The 22213-nt window shown below is 43.1% G+C and overlaps 1 protein-coding gene and 1 long non-coding RNA gene across 2 annotated transcripts in view; one reads left to right on the top strand and one right to left on the bottom strand.

The window, feature by feature from the left end:
• The window catches only part of LOC135206633 (DNA damage-regulated autophagy modulator protein 2-like), a gene marked incomplete at its 5' end in the record, with an annotated part of 141962 nt that overhangs the window by 113175 nt on the left and 6574 nt on the right, over positions 1-22213 (bottom strand). Inside the window, 1 exon segment of the mRNA XM_064237974.1 lies at positions 16701-16822. Coding sequence (XP_064094044.1) covers positions 16701-16822 — 122 coding nt within the window.
• Positions 11292-11844, top strand: LOC135206634 (uncharacterized). Its single transcript, XR_010312804.1, has 3 exons — positions 11292-11425; positions 11570-11652; positions 11781-11844. It is a non-coding gene; the product is annotated as an uncharacterized LOC135206634 (long non-coding RNA).

Below are 22213 nucleotides of genomic sequence, written 5' to 3'. Positions count from 1 at the left end.
GCGAAAACAAACTGGGACCTGCATTCCATCCATCCTGCTGCAGGTTTCTTTCGCCGCCAACGTCGATTTTACCAGAGGTATCGCAGTTTTTGCGATCCGAAACTGGCAACTCCGCCTCGGCCGCTAGCTCGCCGGCCGTCACCTCTCTCGCTTGTTCGGACTCTTGCGAACGGCTTCGTCTGCCAACCTTGTGCTAATAGCCCACTGATTTTCCGACCTTCTTGCTGACTTGGAAATGACAGTCTTGGTCCGAAGAAGAGGAAGAATTGATTCTTCTCCTCTGGCCCGAGGATCCGCCAGGAACTCCCGAATCCTCCTCCAACGCTTGACTGGCGCTCGCCGTGACGTTATCGGACTTAGCGATGACGCCGAACTAGAGGAAGAAGACGAAGAAGGCGAATCACACTTTTTCTTTTTGTCTCTCTTATTCATTCTCTCCTCTATATCATGTAATTTCTGCATTACAGTTTGCATTGGCGGGTCAGAAGGCGTATTAGCGTCTGGATGCAGCGAAAAGGCCGAGAATCGGTCTGTGACGTCATCACGCCTGCCATCTCAGAGTGTGGACGTATGTTGTGACATCATCCCTCTCGTAGGGAGAGACTGAGAGGTTTCTGCTGGCAAACCGCACGTGTTTGCTGCCAAACTACCTCCCACGTTCTGCATCGCTGTAAATACTGAGTGGGATGGTGAAGCCGCGTCATTAATTCCCCATAAATTGACAAGCCCGGGGGATGAGGAACATTCAGCGCTGCCGGACCCTGCTGGAACCGTGGCGTCATATAATGCGCAAGCAGACCATCCAAGGTTGGTACGCCTGGTAGGCCTAGCGCTGACCACGTACCATCTAACCTATGCGCTTGAGTAGCAGGAGCCTGGAACAAAGATGGCGGATCTCCCCCTCTACTTGCTGGGAACAAAGGAGAGTGCAAGTTATTCATAAAATTACCCAAGGCCCCTCCTGACGTTTCCGATACAGAACCGCTAGGAGAAACCGAAGGGGTATGAGACAATTCAAAAGCAGGTGGAGAAATATGGAGCAGCCTGGTTTATTACCGATACAAAAGAAGCCGGTAAGGTTTTGGTCATCCAAAGATGGCGTCACCCCCTTCCTTTTGTATTGGCTTTTCCCATAGAACTTCTTCCACTGTTCCACCGACCAAACGCGACAAACAGAACACGGATTAGTAACCGTACATACGTTTTCCCTGCACCTACTACACGTTGGATGAGGATCCGTCGACACCGAAGTTAGGAACCGACGAACATGGAAAGCCAACTGACTCCTGGGCATTTCCTTTTTTGTCTCCTCTTCGAAGCGGTAGACGATCCCGATGTTGAGGCAAAATTCTCCATCATACCACGTATACACTCTTACCACACACTGATCACACTTGGAGAAAGAAAGGAAAATGAAAAATGATATTGTTAAGATACAATAAAGTTTTGTACATACTTACCGGCAGATATATACTTAGCTATAGACTCCGTCGTCCCCGACAGAAATTCGAATTTCGCGGCACACGCTGCAGGTAGGTCAGGTGATCTACCGCCCCTCTGCCGCTGGGTGGCAGGATAGGAACGGATACCGTTCTAGAACCAGATTTTCTCTTCCACCTGTCTCCTGAGGGAGGTTGGGTGGGCCATCAATCGTATATATCTGCCAGGTAAGTATGTACAAAACTTTATTGTATCTTAACAATATCATTTTTGTACATGGAACTACCCAGCAGATATATACTTAGCTGATTGACACCCTTGGTGGTGGGAAAGAGACAACTATTTACTGAATAGACAGGTAAACAACATACGTTGTAGGTAATAAATAAATAAAACCTTGGTTTCCTACTTGATCAGGCGGAAGCCTCCATGGCTAATGCCTAGGAATCTGCTTCGCCTCAAGAGCCTCAGCGAGGATGTGACCTATGGCTAAGAGTTCTTGTGGGTCTGTCGATGGGGTCTTATCCATTTACTCGACAGAGCCTCTTACATGACAATATGCCTATGCCTAGTGGCATAATTAAGGAGCACAACACCGATCCCGATCACCTGATCCTAAACACGAGGGTTAGTGCTTAAGTTGAAAAGAGTTATCTACAAACTCCTTTCAAACAACCCAAAGAAAAAACACGACGTTAAATAAAATTTAACTCACTAGTAAGGATCAGTATCTGCTCCCTATCCCAGCAATGTATCCGCAGAACAAGTATCAACCAAGAGAGAAGGATCCCTCGAAGGTTACTTTGACATCCTTCGGATAATGGGAATCAACACAGAGTTGCATCTCCCGTATGTGACAGCTAATATGTCCTTATGACATATTGTTAGGGAAAGAACAAGAATTCGGAAAAGCTCGCACTTCATGCGCTTTTAATTCTCAGCTGTTTGAAGGAATCATCAATGCACTTATCAAGTGCTTAGGAGATCACAATGTCTCAAAGAAGGCCTAGGGCGTTCTTTGATATAGAATCTCTTCTGGGTGAAGCCTGGAGCCCTGGCTTAGCGCTTGGCAGGCGCCTAGCGGGCCTTCTCGCGCCCTGCTGGAGCCTTGCGCCTGAATGGCGCCTAGAGCCTGGCTGGAAGCCTCGCGCCTAGTATGGCGCCTTGCGCCTGGCTGGCGCCTAGCGCCTGCTGGTGGCCTGATTGGCTCCTCCTTCCTGGCTAGCGCCTCGCGCCTGGCTGGAGCCTTGCGTCTGGCTGGTGCCTTGCGCCTGGAAGGCACCTGGAGCCTGGCAGAAGACTTGCATGATTACTGTCTATGAGTCTGCACATGCCTCAAGAGTTTCAGCGAAGGTAGGGACCTTATGGACTGACAAACCCTTCATGGATTCATGTCAATGGGGGCTAGCCCGCTTACACGACAGAGCCTTCTCGGATCGTTGCAATGGGGGGCTGACCCCACTTACATGGCAGAGCCTTACCTGTATCATATCAATGGGGACTAGCCCTCTTACATGACAGAGCTTTAGGTTTCTCTTTACTGGAAGGAGCCTTGCGTCTGGATGGATCCTCAATCCTGACTGGAGCCTAGCCTTGAAGGAGCCTGGCACCTGGATGGCGCCTGCTGGCTTCTAGAGCCTGGGCTGGGCTCCTAGAGCCTGGCTGGCTCCCCAGAGCCTGCTGTCTCCTAGGAGCCTGGCTGCTCCTAGAGCCTAGGCTGGCTCCTAGAGCTGGTGGCTGGCTCCTAGAGCTGGCTGGCTCCTAGAGCCTGGCTGGTTTCTAGAGCCTGGCTGCTCCTAGAGCCTGCTGGCTCCTAGAGCCTGGCTGGCCCTCCTAGACCTGGCTGGCTCCTAGAGCCTGGCTGTCCTAGAGCCTGGCTGGCACCCTCGGCGCCTGGCACCTGCTTGGCTCCTCCACACTTGCTGGAGCTTCGAGCTTGGAAGAGTCTCTAGGCTGTCTGACTAGTCCACCTCGACACTCTTATATCTGTCCGATTTGTTCGCCTCTGGCGCATTTGCGCCAGTTTGGAGGCCCGCTCCTTCTCAGTATCCGACCATGACAGAGTTCCGTGGAATCTGTCCGCCTCTGGCGTTTTTCGCCTGTATTGGCATTTGGCTTTGCTTGGTGGCGCTACATTGTCCGAGAGTCCTGAACAACCACATAAGTTTATCAGGAGACTGGAGAAGGGTGGAAGAAATTCTTCCCCTTTGAGCTTTTGGCCCCTGGCCAGGGGAGGTGATTTTAGTCAGCTGACACCCAGTAGACGACAGGATATCTAACAACACGAGAGAGAAAGTCTTCCTCCTGAGGGAGGATCCTTCGTGAACACTTCTTTTGCTAACGAAAGAATCTCTTTCTTAACATGTTGATGAGGTTCCTCGTTGCAGAATCTTCCCTATCCTTGCCCGAAGGAAAGGGAAGGAGTCTGGAAGTCGAAGGAGACTCTGAGCTGAAATTGGGCGGAACCCTGATTTTCTAGCTCTTATTGTATCCTTCTGAATACCTTCTGGGAAGCATTTTGAGCCCTCATCGCCACCCCGAAGACTCTGTAGGCAAACGTTTAAACCATATCTTCTTCTGTAGATGAAAATGTAAGTACCCTGCCTGGGCAACTAAAACTTCTCTCTGAAAGCGTTGCGTCAGGAATAGAAGGGGATTTATTTCTTTTGCCCGGACATTACTATGCTGGCAAGAACCCATTGCCGAGTCTCCATTGAATCTGATGCGAGATTCCAATGCACAAAAAAATTCACTTGTCTTCTTGGTCGTTTAGGGCTAAGAGAAACAAAGAATTCCTTCATAAAACTTCCTCAACGAAGTCAGATGAGGAGCAGTTCCATTTTGTCGGAACACGGAATCTGTGGCCACAAAAAAAAAAAAAAAAAAAAAAAAAAAAAAAAATCCCATTCGAAGTTACATGATATCCTACTCTTGTCGTATTGGCGGTATCGTATAAGATCCCGAAGATCTTAATCCTCTGTTATCTCTAATTCCCTTTGTAGAGACAGAGTATGGCCCTTTAACTGCGTTCTTTGATAGCAGATATATACATAGGTGATTCTTCCCTCTGAAAGTGAAGAAAAACCTCGCTATGTGGTTCACAGAGGTATCGGAAGAGGACAGTTTCCTCATTCCCTAACACGATCTGCAGCAATTCTATGTCTTAGCCATGACTATTGTCATTTACCTTGAAAAAACCTCTCATTCATGTCCACTTCTGGTCAGTCTGTTTCACGCGGACAGAACTCAGAGTGGAGAGGTTTTATAGGTCTATTTATAATAGATTCTGATAGAATATCCAGATACTCTTGGAAAAAGCCTTACGAAACATGCTGTGAGAAGAACGTGACTTCTGTGAATCCAACCTCTCTAAGGCCAAAATGAGGCATACATCCTCTCTTCCTTGACGCCCACCCCCTTATCTTAATATCTGTTTAGAATTTATAACTAGGGAAAAAAGGCTAAAGTTTATTCCCTTCTTTAAATTTAAAGATGTCTTATATTGCTACCTCTCTTGGTTCGAGGAAAAGAAGCAGTCTAAAGGAAGCCTGTTCGTCTTTTTTTTACCTTACCAAAGAGATCTATGAAGAAGACTTTCCGCAGGTTTCTCACAACTCTTTTCAATAAATGTTAGACATACGTTAACAGTTATTATCTTCGATCGAGAAGGTTCTCACGGACATGCAAAATCTTGCATCGAACCTCTTAAGGATCGTTACGTTCCGTGTCTGTTCCCAAATAGGTTCTCTTTTGTTAACGCGAACCGGGAACGCGAAAAAAGAGATTCTCGATGCTCTTTGCGATATGAGAGAGTCGTGGAATTGGCCTAAGTGATTAAAATAAATCATTTCATCATTCCTTGTAAGCGACCCATTTTCGATTAAAATGGGTAACGAAATCAGGAACGAATCTTGCCGTTACCAGCCTGCCTGCTGTCCGAGAGGCTACTGGACTCTTAAGTTAATAACTCGCTAAAACGAGAGAAAAATATCTTGGATGGTGCTTCTGGCACAATTTGCGCCAGGCTGGCGCTTCCTTCTAGTTCTTTTTAGTTATGTGCCATAACATCTATGCCTTTATGGTACCCGACATCTTCACATGTTAATTCCGTTCTTAGTGGGAAAAAACTTTTATATACGTAGTATAGTCCATTCAGGGAAACAACTTCTGCCACTAGAGAATGTTTCCCATCCGACTCACCCAACTTCTCTTGAGCAATATCCGAATTTAAAAAGGGGTTGTGTGCGTTTCTCGAAAGGATGAGAGAATTATATATATCTCGCGCTGCCGTATTAGAATCCTTTATAATACTGTCACTTTTTGTGGTAAACAGCATTAATCTAGGAAACCTTTGTAAGGATACTAGGAATTCTGTAGTTAACCTCGGTATGTGCATAAGACTTGACCCTACCGTAGTCTTAAAGTGAATTCTCTACTACATTCATCTTCTCACTAAGCATGTACTCTAATAAGCCATGCGTTTCGTAAGCATGAGAGCATTATACAATATAGAGTTTCGCTACGTTAGAATCCTTAAAAATGTACCTACGGTAAACAGCATTGAAATGTAATATCTTTCTTATTGAAAGCTTCTTCGTCAAAAAGGCAGACAATATTTTATTTATGTTTGCTTAACTATCCCCTCAATCCGAGGCTAAAACCACGATTGTAGGGGAGAGACACGGTTATTCATTCCATCCCGCAGGAGAGAGACATGTTACCGGCCACTCATGGACCGACACCTACATGAATACTGCGTTGGTGTCTAAGCGATAGCAGTCTCGTTAGCCGACTGGCCTTACTCTTCCAGAATTGCCAGCTACTCCATTTAATAAAGGAATCTTATAACATTATTATCGAACTTCAGGAAGTTCTTATAATGCATATCTAAGCGAAACAAGACTTCGATAAATCTAGAAGCTAAGTAGGTGTTGTCTTAACAATCCCTTTAAGCGTAGTCCTTCCTAGGAAATTCCTGGAAGGATACTGGTAATTGAGTTGCTCAGCAAAGAAGTAACTACGGTATGTGCTTATGATTTGCCGTATCGTATTCTCATACAGCAGATACTCTACTACCTCTTCCCTTTCCTGCCGAGGCAGATAGAGAAAGGATATCTGGCGCCTGGATCCTTGCACCTAGCGCCTGGAATGTTCCGCGGCGCCTGAAATGTTCCGCTACGCTAGAAAAGGAGACTCGCTCCTGTAACGTTCCGCTTGCGTGGAAGGTCCCGTGCGCCCTGACAGTTCCGAGCGCCTACTAGACCCCTTTTATGAAAGAGCCTCTTGCCCGGAAACGTTCAATGGAAGGATCGTTCTGATTGCCACTCTACTGTAAGGCTCCTTGCTCTAGCCGTCTGTTTTTCTGGCGCAATTTGCGCCAGGTCTGGCGCTTCGTCTCTTTGAAGGCGCCTTGCGCCAAGAAAAATTTCTAGAACGCGGCTCGCGTTTGGTTGTAGGAAACGCGACTCGCGCTAGTCTGTTAGCTGGAACGCGCCTCGCTGCTGGCTATAGGAACGTACCTCACGCTAGCTTGCTGGAACGCGGCTTCCTGGGCAGCGGCTGGCTCTTGCTCAGTGTTCTCTTAGTTTTCAGAGAACGCGCTAGATCACTCCAGACATACATTCTTCGTCATTTCGGATGTAAGATGAAGAGACGCACTTTTTTTAAGGATGCCTTATCAATGGCTATCCTTGGCAGTCTGGGACGTTCTACAGAACCTGCCGATGGGGACGCCTGACCGGTGGGGGTTCTCCCTAACCTTCCTGCGGCTGTCGACTTTCCTCCTCCACTGGGTCTGGGAGTTTGGAAGAGGTCTAGGCCTGGAAGCGCTACGGAGCCGATCAGACGCACCCTCCACTGCACTGGGAACACTATATTCACTTCTTACCTTTTTAGAGCTCGCCTTTTGAGCTCCATCCATTTATCTTCAAATTTGTTTGCACATATGAATTTGTAGATTCTGTGGAGTAAGAAGTGATGAGGATGCAAACAACTACTAGAATTGTCAATACTCTAACTGCTCGTTAGTACGAGAGCTCTTAAAGCTTCTAAAGGAAGCGTTATCTAGTTACAGGCGGTCCCCGCTTATTCGACGGTTTCCGGCTTACGACGTTCCGAGGTTACGACGCTTTTTCTTAAATATTCAATGGAAATTCCGTCCTGGGTTACGACGCTTGTTCCGAGGTTACGACGCTGACGCTTCCGACGCTCCGAGTTAACGACGCTTTTAAAAAACGCTTTTAAAAAAAAAACGCATGCTATGATAAAAAATCCTTTATAGTTTAGCACAGTACATAATAAAAATATGTTTTTGGTTACATTACAACAAAAATTTTGAGGTTATGATGATTTTTGACACTTTTTTTTTTCGTATTTTTGAATTTTTTTACTGACGCCGCATATGCGGAACTAGTTTGTGCGGGCGAATGAATACACTAGCTTGGGATGCGCAGTTAAAACAGTCCAAAACGCGCAAATATAATGAAAAATCATTGCTTGTTTCCAGTACATAATTAAAAAAAAAACTAAGTTTCTGGTTAGATTACAACACAAATGCCAAGGTTACGACGTTTTGTTATGCTTTTTAACGATACCTCATATGCAGAACTAGTTTTGAGCGGAGGTGCATAAATTTAATTACCGCTATTAAAAAAACTGTATGGTAAATTGACCGAACAACGACCTCGGACGGTCGAGGACGCCAAGCGTAACAATACGAAAGGACGCCACTTCAATCGCGTGCCCTGCCTGCATTCCACTAGGTTGTGTGCTTGAGACGTTGCTGAAATTCCTTGCCATTTTCGCTAATTTACAATGGCTCCTAAACGCCAAAGTACTTCCTCCGATGATAGTTCATCCAAGAAGAGGAAGGTCATCACGATGGAGGTCAAATATGACGTGATAAAGCGTTCGGAGAAGGGAGAAACTAACACCGAAATAGGCCGTTCTTTAGGCTTGAGCAGGACCACGGTGGTAACCATTGTGAAAGGGATAAGGAACGTATTCTGAAGCACGTTAAGGATGCTGCACCCGCATTGAAGTCAACGGTGATAAACGAGAAGCAACGTAGCCAGAGCATTGTTGAAATGGAGAAATTGCTCATGATCTGGCTGGAGGACCAGAACCAGCGGACGTGTTCCGGTGAGCTTAAGTGTGATCCAGGAGAAGGCTAGAGCGCTGCATGAGGCAGTAGTGAAAAAGTTTGGCGAAGGCAGTGCTGGTGGTTGGTGAATTTTCCGCGAGTAGAGGTTGGTTTAACCGTTTTAAGGCTCGTGCAAATTTGCATAATGTGAAGCTGCAAGGTGAAGCTGCTAGTGCTGATAGCGAAGCAGCAGAAAGTTTTCCAGCTGGTTTGGCTGAGATAAGTTAAGGATGGTGGTTACACGGCTGACCAAGTCTTTTAATGTGGATGAGACTGGATTATTTTGGAAAAGAATGCCAAATCGAACGTACCTTTCCAAGGAGGAGAAGTCAGCACCTGGCCATAAAGCTGGAAAGGAGCGACTGACTTTGCTGTTGGGGCCAATGCAAGTGGTGATTTGAAACTGAAGCCCTTGCTGGTGTATTTGGCCGAGAATCCCAGGGCTTTCCAAGGGGGCATTTTTCAAGAAGTTCAAAACTTTTCCCTGTGATTTTGGAAATGTTCTAACGAAAAGAAAGGCGTGGGTTTACCCAACATTAATGGTCTTCGAAGAATTTGGTTTCAACTGGGACCCCCATTTTCGTGCCAGCCAGTTGGGGAGCGGTATTGTAACTTCGGAGGGTTTTCTGCCTTTTGTTTAAGGCCCTCTTAGTCCTGGACAATGCCCCTGGTCACCCTTCAAATTTGAGCGACATGCATCCTAATGTGAAGGTGGTGTACCTCCCACCCAATACCACATCGCTGATACAGCCAATGGACCAGGGAGAATAATAGCAAATTTCAAGGCTTACTACCTTAGAAGGACCATACGTGTTGCTTTAGAGGGCCATAGAAGCTAACAAGGAGTTGACACTGAAGCAATTCTGGAAGGGCTACAACATTGCAGATGCAGTGAAGAACATTGCAAGTGCTTGGGACGAGGTGAAGACGACCACTTTAAATGGGGCCTGGAGGAAACTGTGTCCACAGTTTGTGCACAGTTTTGAGGCTTTGACCAGGCAGAAGACGTCGAGACTGTGACGAGGAAGATCGTAGGGCTAAGCAAGAGGCTGCAACTAGATCTTGAACCTGATGATGTAACAGAGCTGCTGGCTTCCCATGGAGAGGAATTGTCTGGCAGAGGACTTACTAGAACTTGAACAAAAGCAAATTAATTGAGGAAGAGGAGGCGGCACCAGAGCCAAAACCCAGGTCATTAACTGTGAAAGGCTTGTCAGAGGTTTTACTCATCTGGAGAGAGCCTGGGCTTCTTTTGAGGCAGGAAGACCCTAACGTTTCTAGGTTTGACAAAATCAAGAGAGGAATCATGGATTTGGTGACTTTCTACAAGGAGACCCTGAAGGAGAAGCAGACGAAGAGAAGTGTGGCAGTCCAGGCTTGACACTTTCTTTCACAAGTCTCCAGTACCACCACCTCCCACTCCTAGTCCTGGTAAGGAATTCTGAACTGTTTTACTAATTTATGTGTTTACATAGTGTACATATTAAAATGTGTTAATTTTTTAATGTAACAACTACTAAATGTAAGAGTATAAATTGTAACTTCATTAATTTTCATCATTTGTAATTTTATTGCAGAAGTGGTGGACAGTTCCAGATCCCCCTGTACTACCTGTGACAGTTCCAGATCTCCCTGTACTACCTGTGACAGTTCCAGATCTCCCTGTACTACCGTGGACAGTTCCAGATCCCCCTGTACCTGGACCCTCTGTATCAGCCCGCCCACCTGCACGTGTACAACCAGGTAAGCAATTTCATTTTTCTCATTTTCATGTTGGAAATTGTTTACACCCTACATACATTCGTACACTAACTTACATAGTGGTACAATGTGTTTGATGTTGCATAACCTTATTATTATTTTTTTTTCCTCTTTCAGACCCCCTTTGATAGTGGACAGTGACCCAGATGACCCTGAGACCTTCCATGGTTTTGATGCCTCGCCCTATACATCAGGTAAGGAATCCTTACAAATTTGAAATTTGTATAAAATGTTTTATAAATTGCTAATAGAAATTTTATTAAAAGTGTACATATGCTACAATTACATACATCCACCTTATAATATATTTATGTACCCTATCATTCTTTCCAGATGTAGATGTTCCCTCATCAGTTGATACAAGTATCACCTCCCCAGAGCCCAAATCAGGTGATACGAGTAGTATCACCTCTCCATTCCTTCAGGTAAAAGAATTCTTCATTTTTATATTGAACATACGTATTACACACTACATATGTCAAACAGTAATAACATGTGCAGTAGTTACAGTAGTAGTAACTATCATTTTTATATATTTTTTATCATTCCAGACTCCCAAGCACCTGCCCATCCCACTCCATAGCCCAGCCACCCCACTCTCATGTACCATATGACCATCCCAGTAAGGCAAGCCAAACCACTAGAATTTGGTAAGGACCAGTTTTTTTTATTAATGTTTTAATATTAACATATGTAATAACCATGTTATGTATGTAACATACATACTAATAATCATATTGACTACTATTACATTATCATTCCTGAACTGGCAATGGCAACCTTGTGACTTAACATAAAACCATACCTCTACATAGCCTACATGTCTTCATTTTGCTGGAGGTAAGGAAATTCTCAGTGTGTTTAATGTTTTGCATACGTACAATAAATTTTGTACACCTAAGTGGTTTACATACTGTCCTTTAATATTAATTCTTCATTCAGACTGCCCATCATCCTAGCCTGTTATCTGTGATAAAGCACACTGAAGTTAGGTTTGGAATGCATCCTTATCATGAATGCTCTACACCTCCACCTCCATCTCCCACAACCTAGGTAAACAGCTTTGAGACTCACTAAAAGTTGGTAAGTTATGTAAGGAATTTCTAAATTAAGTTTTATACTACATGTTATATGTGATATTAAACCACTGTATGGTGCATATTACTGTATGTACTTACTATGCATAGAGTACTTACTGACATACTAATTATTTTTTGTACATTCCAGAACCCCCTGAATGATGTAGGCTATGGGGCCACATAAGACTTTGTCCATCCAGGGTTACATTGAAAGTCTACTTTAAACTAAAGGTAAGGAATTAATTAACATACATTAACTCTTTTAGTACTCTTGATATATCTACAGTAATTAACATATGCATTCACAACTTTCTGTAGTGTATATTTTGTACACTAATTTTGTTACTTTTTCCTTCCAGAACCAACATTTTTCACACAACTCCAGGTTGTTACTACAAGTGTCATCAAGGGATAACTACTACAGTAGAAGCACCATTTGAGGGATGGGAAAAAACACCCTTCAGGAAAGTATACGTATCACATGTACATGTAGTGTAACAAAGTATGAACAGTAAAGGTTTTTACTACAGTAGTACATATTACATACGTACATAACTTTTTTTTTTACAGGAATTTCCAACCAAGTTTGATTATTTACATGTTACATGTATACTGTACGTATGGTTACTGTATGTCACTTACTAAAACATACATAACATGACTTAACTTTGATACTTTTTTGGTACATTCCAGAAAACCAGGACCCCCTCCATGATGCAGGCTATGGGGCCACATAAAACTTTGTCCAGGGTTACTACATAACATAGAACGACAACTGTAAACTATGTACTACTGTACTAAAGGTAAGGAATTATACATAGTACATATAGTAAACATACATTAAGTGACCAAGATCTCTCACATGGGATAAGTGATCAAGGTCCTCATGGAATTACATACATACGTACACTCCCCTGCTGAACAGGGGGTGTAGACCAATCATTACAATATTAAACCACTGTATGGTGCATATTACTGTATGTAACTTACTATGCATAGAGTACTTACTGACAAAATTATCTTTTGTACATTCCAGAACCCCCTGAATGATAGGCTATGGCCACATAGACTTTGCCATCCGGGTTCCATTGACCGAGAACTAATAAAGGTAAGGAATTAATTAACATTTCATTAACTAATTTTATATGTATATGTGAATTAAACCACTGTAGGTGCCTATTACTGTTATTGACTTTTGCTATGCAATAGTACTTACTGACAAAATTATCTTTTGTAAAGGCATTCCGAACCCCCCTGGAATTGAATTGTAAGGCTATGGGGCCACATAAGACTGTCCAATCCAGTTACATTGACGAGAACTTACTAGGTAAGGAATAATTAAATACATTAACTAAGTTTTATACATATATGATATTAAACCACTGTATGGTGCATATTACTGTATGTAACTTACTATGCATAGAGTACTTACTGACATTACCCCCTAACTATGTACAGTTACCATTGAACCCCCTGAATGATGTACCCGCTTATTGCATAAGACTTTGTCATCAGGGTGATTGAAAGGACCACTTTACTTTATGGGAGAAAACAACTTTAAACTAAAGGTAAGGAATTAATTCACATACATTAACTTTTTTACTCTTGATATAAAAACTCAAAGTAAGGAATTAATTAAAAAAACATACATTACTCTTTTTACTCTGAATATCTATAATTTACATATTGTATTCAGGACTTTGTGTAGTATTTTGTACTAAGTTGTGTTATACTTTTACCTTCCAGAGCTACCAGACTGGGATTTTAGTGTATCAAGGATCTAACAAAGTGTGCAATGCATGTGTATACGTATACAGTGACAGTGTTTAGTGTATACCCTAAGGATTAAGTGTAGTGTACATTGTGCTTTTTAGTGTCACAAGAGTTTAATAAAGAATTATACCTTCAAGAACCATCCTTTGCCATTGGAATAACCACACTACACATCATGCAATCTACTTGCATGTCACACAGGTAAGGTCTCTAACTTTTTCTTAGTTTAAGGCATATTTCCAAGTGTCGTTCCGGCTTACGACGATTTTCGGCTTACGACGCGCCTCAAGAACGGAACCCCCGTCGTAACCCGGGGACTGCCCTGTATATGCTTTCTGACTTCCTAAAGTAGGAAGTTAGATCTTATATTTCCTTCATCAAGTTCTAACACTTATACACGTATTAGTGAAAAAAAAAAAAAAAAAAAAAAAAAAAAAAATAAAAAAAAAAAAAACAATATTTCCCTTAAAAAAAAAAAAAAAAAAAAAAAAAAAAAAAAAAAAAAAAAAAAAAAAAAAAAAAAAAAAAAAAAAAAAAAAAAATTGCCAAAAAAAAAAAAAAAAAACAAAAAAAAAAAAAAAAAAAAAAAAAAAAAAAAAAAAAAAAAAAAAAAAAAAAAAAAAAAAAAAAAAATATAAGTGTCTACCGAAAAATTCGGTTAGTTTCACGTATATATTCTTCGAAAAATTTCGAAAGCCAAATTCATTAAAAAGTTAATAAAAGCGTATGCCAAACCCAAAGACCCAGGTAACTTTCCCTGCAAAAGACAGCCCAGAAGGTCGATGGCGATGAAAAAGAAAAAACGAAAATCAAGTCAGGAGGTAGCAACAACGTATGTTGACACTACCGCGACAGAGAAAATCTGGTTCTAGAAAACGGTTAATCGGTTCCATATTCCTGCCACCCCAGCGCAGGGGCGGTAAGATCACCTGACCTACCTGCAGCGTGGTGCCGCGAAATTCGAATTTCTGTCGGGGACGACGGAGTCTATAGCTAAGTATATATCTGCTGGGTAAGTTCCATGTACAAAAAATAAAAATGAAATGGATAAAGAATGGGCAAACTTAAAACCGGCTGGCTTTAAATGAGATAGACAGTAACACGTCTTATCTTAAAGGCGGTAGGAAAATAAAAAAAACTGATGGGTCACAGGTAGCCGTGGGCATTCTGGGTATACATGCCCCGTGACCTGGTATAGATGCCATTAGTCCATGGATCTCACAAGTGTAATTTTTAATTCTACCGGTTTCCAGCTTGGCGCTAGTAAATCCTAATGTTAAGGGGGACCGAAGGTTTGTTTCGTGTATGAACAAATAATATTTTGTATGAAAAAACTGTAATTTAAAAAAATAAAAATTATTCTAATGACCAACCAGTTAGTATTTAAAATTAGCCTAAATTTCAGTTTACAATGGAAGAATTGAGCAGCTAAGTTTTAGGAACTTGCAAATAAACAAATTAAAGAACTATCTGAGAGCCTCGGAATTGATTATAACGAAACAGAAACTATGGTCATAGCAGCAGATAGGGAGTTTTACTTATTAACCTGAAATCCTGGAAAGGAAATGGTACTCTAAAAGGTTTGTAAATTGCATACTTTCAGTCATCAGTGCTTTGTTAAGTTTCTGCTTAACCCTTACTGGACAAATAATGTCATATGAGTAGCAATAACAGGTTTTGGGCGGTGGTCAGTCACTCATGGTGAGCATCAATATTACGCACCATCGATTTAGGGGAATTGATCAAGAAAGAGGTTCCATATACAGTGGAGCCCCCATATTCGTGTTCTCGACATTTGCGGACTCACATATTGATAGATTTTTCTATGGACCATATCTACCCATTATTCACAGGAAATTCACATATTCGCAGTATTTTTCTAAGAGAAATATCCACAAATTACTGTATTTTCATATTAATTTCAAGATTAAATGCACTGTTTGCGATAAAACTATTTAAAAAAACAGATAACTGTTTGAACATTTTTAGTGGGTTTTTCTCGAGTTTGAACTAACAATACATACTACTATAGGCATTTTTAAGTGTTTTTATAGGGGTATTAACTTTTTGCAGATCCTAGCTATTTGCTTGGGGGAGGGGGTGGTCTGGAAGCATCCCTTTGAATACAGGGGATCCCACTGTAATCCAAAAAAGTTACTGCATACTCAGAATTTGTTACAGATTTTAGTTTTCATCTGTTTTGATATAGTGTGAGCTGTAATTATAATTTTACAAAATCAAATAAACTTATCTATCAGAAAAAACATGTATAACTTGGTATAATTTACAATTGCCTTGTAAAAGTGGTCCCACAGTGGGTTGTAAATAGTCTTTTTCAACTTCTCATGAAAGGTACAGAGAATTTTTTAGAATTTTTTGCATACACCATGTGCATATCTTCCCGTTTCCATTATTGCGTTTTTATCTCAAAATGGTTGAGCTCAAAGTTTCCCCGGCCTGGGGTGCTCAATGATTTTTAGCCAGGCTCTTAAGGGTTAATGGTTCCCCCCATCATGTAACATCATGGACTGGTAGCAATTACTGCCAGACAGTAATGCATACTGAGAGTGATTAAAATAGGCAGTCCCCAGGTTACTACTAGGGATCTGTTCCTATGCTGCGACATAAGCCAAAAATCAGCATAATCAGAGACATCATTGAAAATTGTAAGAAATCATTACTTTTAATCCTTTAGATGTCTTGAAAACAACATAACCTGCATTTTGATTGAGCTTTTTTCATAAAAAAAACTCCAAATTTTTACCATTTTCTGCCAATTTTTGGGAAGCCATAAAATTTTTCAAAGTTCAGTCTTCCTTCGGACTGGCAACATAAACCCAGAACATGCGCTGTAACCCAGGAAATAATTTTTTATGAATATATTTGAAGAGTGTCGTAACCTCGGAACGAAGTAAACGGAGTCCAACATGACCCGAGGACTGTCTGTAGCAACGAACAGTATTTGCACATTACATGAAGAGATAAATAACTCACAAAATCCTGTAAGAGGATGCCATAGTGGGAAATGAAAGAGGGATTAGGGTGAAGATAAAGATGAATCTCCAGAACTTCGAACAACTGAAGGAAGGACTGACCACTTGTCCTGCTTATACCACAGGTCCTAAAAGATTATGTATATTATATTAATCACTTGTGTTACATCCTTAAAATAAATGCTTGCTAACATTATTCACCATCTCCATGTGCCAGCCTTAAGGAAAAGCTTTGTGTGTTTTAGAATTCTATCTTCTTGTATACAAAGATTAAATGTAGATCAGCATATACATAATGTTTAACTGTCCTTCAACCTTTGAATTCTGAACAGAATGTAAGTGGCTTCAAATTCTTAACAAGTTTACATATGCCATCCTTATATGCATTACAATTTAAAGGAAAATTATAATTGTTTAACATGCAATTTTAAACATACATACACAAAAAATTCCAATAAAACAAACAACTAATAAATGAAGGTCATGAAAAAATACTACATAAAAAATACTTACTAACTAAAGCTCCTATGTTGAGAGCCTGCCCAAATATGCAGCTCTCTGGAGAATAAGTACCAGTGTCACTGATGTATGGAAAATCAGGTTCAGTATGGTGGAGCAATACTGATAAGGTATACCTGTGCAAATATACAACCACACAAAAGTTAGAATCTGTACACTTATGTCAAATATACATAATCACATGATTATGTATATGTAATCTAATGATAATTTATTAATTGATTAATAACTACTGTACAAAACTACCTATACTGCTTTGCTTAATGTGACAATGGTAATTAGAGCATGGCTATGAAACCATAACAGTTTAACACATATGTGTCCTATATGAATTCTAATAATGAAATATGTTATTGTCATGATACAATAAAGTTTGTTCATACTTACCTGGCAGATATATATATAGCTGTATTCTCCGAAGTCCGACAGAATTTCAAAACTCCCGGCACACGCAGTGGGCGGCCAGGTGGTTAGTACCCATTCCCGCCGCTGGGAGGGGGATATCAGGAACCATTCCCATTTTCTATTCAGATTTTTCATACCACTGTCCCCTGAGGGGAGGTGGGTGGGTACTTAATTATATATATCTGCCAGGTAAGTATGAACAAACTTTATTGTATCATGACAATAACATTTTGTTCATGAAACTTACCTGTCAGATATATATATATAGCTGAATCCCACCATTGGAGGTGGGAAGGGACAGAATAGAAGGATTTTAGGAAACAAATTACATGCAGATGATTGACATCTTGGTTCCTTACCTGTTAGCATAGCTGACTTCGTGATTACTGTCACCCAAGTCTGCTTCTGCTTTACTAGAGTCTCCAGCAAGGTAGTGACCTATATAGCTGGTGAGTTCTAGATGATCTGTCAACGGGAGCATGACCACAATGTGACTAGACCATATTGACCATACTGTTGAGGGCAACGAAGCTAAAAACACCACCTGACCTAACCTATCGAAGTTAGTCCCATAACTTCTAGGCTAGAGAAAGGGAAAGCGCCTCAAGCGACCAACCCTTCAACCATAAACCAACACCATAAAACCAAAAGCACACCTATCCCTTTTCTACAGGATAGGATTCGTGCTGCTTCCTGCCCCCAATGCATTTCATCGCGGATATGTATGGTCCTAGCGACTGCGCAGTTCTCATATGTCGTCTTCACATCCCGCAGGTAATGTGAAGCGAACACAGAGTTGCTTCGCCAAAAAGTAGCACTTAGGATATCGCTGAGTGCCATATTCTTTTGAAACGCCCATTGAGGTAGCGACAGCTCTCACCTCATGGGCTTTTACTTTCAAAAGTTTCAGATCACCATCTGGGCAGGACGCATGGGCCTCCCTGATGGTGCTTCGTAAAAAGAATGCCAGTGCATTTTTTGACATAGGAAAGTCGGGTCTCTTAACAGAACACCACAGATTTTCTGAAGGACCCCGACAGTCTTGTCCTCTGCAAATAAAACTTGAGAGCCCTGACAGGGCACAGGACTCTCTCTGGCTCTCGTCCGATGAACTCTGCTAACCCCACCCCTTGATTTCAAAGGTCTTCGGCCAGGGTTAGATGGGTTTCGTTCTTGGCTAGAAGGCAGGGCTCAGGGAGCACACTGCATTGTGTCCCCTGAAGCCCACATATCTACTCATTGCTTGAATTTCACTAACCCTCTTCGCTGTGGCAAGAGCGGTTAGGAAAATCGCTTTCTTGTAACGTCTTTCAACGAGGCAGCATGCAGAGGTTCAAATGGAGGCTCGACATCATGAACTTCAGAACTACGTCAAGGTTCCATGATGGGACCTTCGGTTGCGGTACTTTCGATGTTTCAAAGGACCTCAAAAGATCGTGAAGGTCTTTATCATTTGTCAGGTCTAACCCTCTGTGACGGAAGACAGCTGACAAACATACTTTTAGTAATCCTTTGATCGTGGGCACTGCAAGTCTGTCCACATTTCTCAGATGTAGGAGAAAATCAGCGATCTGGTTCACAGAGGTCGTGGAGGAGGAAATACCTTTCTTCCTACACCACTTCCTGAAGACAGCCCACTTAGATTGATAAACTGCTCGAGAGGAAGCTCTTCTAGCGTTGGCAATAGCTTCTGCCACTGGTCTTGAAAAACCTCTCGCTCTGGCCAACTTCTTGATAGTCTGAACGCAGTCAGACTCAGAGCGGAGAGGTTTCCGTGGTACCTCTCGAAGTGGGGCTGTCTGAGAAGATCGGCTCTATCTGGAAGGGTTCTTGGGAAGTCTACTAGAAGAGGCATGACCTCCGTGAACCAGTCGCTTGAAGGCCAAAACGGGGTGATTAGTGTCATTCTCGCTCCCGGAGACACCGCAAACTTCCTGATTACCTCTCCTAAAGTTTGAACGGGGGAAAGGCGTAGAGTGGCCATCCCCGTCCAGTCCCATAGGATGGCATCTATTGCTATCGCTTCCGGGTCGAGAGCCGGTGAGCAATAAATAGGAAGCCTCTTTGTTTTTGAGGTTGCAAAGAGGGGTCCACTAGCGGGCGTCCCCATAGCTTCCATAGTTCTTGCAGACCTATAGATGGAGAGTCCATTCCGTGGCAAGCAGTTGATGTTGGCGGCTTAGAAGATCCGCCCGGACATTCTGCACTGCCGAAACGAACCTCGTTAGGATTACTATGTTCCGAGCTTTCGCCCATAGGAGGATGTCTCTTGCAATCTCGACAGGGACCGAGAGTGTGTCCCCCCCTGTTTTTTTATATATGCGAATTAAGGCTGGCTTGGGTGGTTGTCCGAGTTGATCTGGACAACTCGGCCCACCACCGTTTCCTCGAAGAATTGGAGAGCCAACCGAATAGCTTCCAACTCTTTCAGGTTTATGTGCCAGGACCTCTGTTCCCCTCTCCAGAGGGCCTGACACTTCCTCCTTGGCCTAGTGTTGCTCCCCAGCCCCCACCCCATGGGGGAAGCGTCTGAGAACAACACTAGGTCGGTGCTCAAAAGGCTGAGGGACAGTCCTTCTGATAGTTTGACTGGATCTTGCCACCACTTCAGATGATCCTTGACCGATTGGGAAATTATCAATGTCGTGTCTAGATCTTACTTGTCCTTCCAGTTTTCTGCTAGAAAAAAACTGGAGCGGCCCTGAGGTGCACCTCCCAGAGAAAACAAACTTCTCCAGCGAGGGAAATGGTTCCCAGCAGACTCATCCATTCCTTTGCCAAGCAATGTTTCCTTCCTAAGAAAGCTGGGGGGGGACACTTTTTTCTAAGCATTTCTGCTGACGTTCCTTTGATGGAAAAGCTTGAAAAGCCACTGAAATCCATCTGAATCCCCAGATACACGATGGGGACTGCGTGGTGGGGATCAGATGGGACTTCTCGTAATTGACTATTAGGCCCAGGGCCTTCGTCAGCTGTAACGTCGTTTGAAGGTCCTCCAGGCACCTTGACTCCGAAGACGATCTGATTAGCCAGTCGTCCAGGTAAAGCGAGACTCTTATTTTTTTATAGGTGAAGCCATTTCGCTACGTTCCGCATGAGGAGAGTGAATATCATCGGCGCCGTACTTAGTCCAAAAGCATAGAGCCCTGAACTGGAAGACCTGTCCTTTTAAGACGAATCTCAGGAATTTTTCTTGATTGAGGATGAATTGGGACGTGGAAATACGCGTCTTGGAGATCCAATGACACCATCCAGTCTCCTGGTCTTAAAGCCCCTAGTACAGACTGGGATGTTTCCATCCTGAGCTTTTCTTTTCTCACGAAAAGGTTCAGCCTGCTGATGTCTAGGACAGGCCTCCATCCCCCAGACTGCTTCGGAACCAGGAATAACCTGTTGTAGAAGCCTGGGGAATTTAGCGTTAGGACTTCTTCTACGGCTCTCTTCTCTAACATTTGGTCTAAAAGGTCGAGCAATATCTGTTGCTTCTCCGGCTGGTATGAGGGCGACAGGTCTATAGGGGCTTCGTTTTTGCTCAAATGGAAGGAGCAGAGAGGAAAGGGATGTTGTATCCTCTTCGATTATATCGAGGGACCAGGTGTCTGACCCTATCATTCTCCACGCATGAGCAAAAGATGTGAGTCTCGCTCCGACGGGTGCCTGAAGGACAGAAATATCAATTTTTTCCCTTGTTCTTTGAGGAGGCCTTGCCTCTAGAGAGCCCCCTTCCTCGCGGAAAAGCTCTAGAGGAAGGCGCTCCACGAAAGGGCTTAAACTTCTTCTTGGGGCTTGCACGGGCTGAGTAGAATCCTGGGCTGTAGGACGTCTGGAAGACTGTGTCAAGAGGTCCTGCGTTGCCTTTTCCTGCAGGTTAACCGACAGATCCTTTTTCATGGACAGCGGGAAAAGATGTGTAGAAAAAGGGGCAAACAACAATTCTGCCTTCTGCGCAGGAGACACCGATTTCGCCGCAAAACTGCAGTACAGCTCTCTTCTTTAGCAGCCCAGTAGCGAAATGGGATGCCAGTTCATCAGAGCCATCCCTTACTGCTCTATCCATACAAGCCAACACGCTGGATAATTCTTCCAAAGAAATCGAGTCTGGACTTCTGGATGTAGTCCAGGGCCCCCAAGCACCAATCCAAAGAAGTTAAACACTTCTAAAGTCTTGAAGATACCTTTTAGATGGTGATCCGTTTCCGACATAGTCCAGGAAACTTTTGATGATAGGTATGACCGCCTCCTCGGAGCGTCAACCAAGTTAGTGAAATCGCCTTGAGAGGAAGACGGTGCTTTCAATCCGGCTTCTTCTCCCGTTTCGTACCAGATTCCCGCTCTCCCGCTTAGTCTCGATGGAGGAAGAGCAAAGGAAGTGTTGCCTTTCGCCTTCCTTGAGTCCATCCAATCTTGGATTCTCTTAAATGCTCTCTTCGCAGAGAGCGAGGTGGCCATTTTAACGAAGCCAGGAGCTTTCCTGGCTTTCGATGAGGCCAACTGTGAAGGCGGAGAGCAAGGAACCGGTGCTTGAAACTTATCCGGGAACAAGTTTTTCAGAAGGTGCGTCAACGTCTTATAATCCGAGGCGGATGAGTTGTTGGGCTCTTCATTGTCCGTAGGCACGAATCACTAGACGATTCTCTTTCTCTAGCAGCAGTGTCCTTCAAAGATCGCGATGTTATTAATCCTTGAGGCCCTGTTCTCAAGAGGGTCTCGTCTGAAGTAGGGTTAGAAGTACCAATCCGTTTCTGTTTCCCTGTTATCTTCGACACTTTAAGATCTTGGAAATTAACATCTTGTGGAACATCATGACGCTTCGGACTTAAAAATTCTTCAAAGGCGTCCTCCTGAGCGTATGACGCCGCGCGGTCCTGCGAAGCGTCTTCCCGAGCTCCTGGCGAGCGCTTCGATGAACAGGACGTCGAATGTCATCTGACGCTTCCTCAAAAGCATCTTGATTAACATCACACAAAGCAGGATGTCTAGCTTCTTCAACATCATCTTCCATAATGACAAATGCAGGCCGTCGAGCGTGTCGTGTGTATTCAGACGTGTCCTTACGAGGCTCTTGATCTTGGCGAGCCTCGCTCTCTTGGCGTGCACGAGAG

Source organism: Macrobrachium nipponense, chromosome 31 (genome assembly GCF_015104395.2).
Source record: "Macrobrachium nipponense isolate FS-2020 chromosome 31, ASM1510439v2, whole genome shotgun sequence".
Lineage (NCBI taxonomy): Eukaryota > Metazoa > Arthropoda > Malacostraca > Decapoda > Palaemonidae > Macrobrachium > Macrobrachium nipponense.
This window is presented reverse-complemented; position numbering and strand designations above follow the sequence as displayed.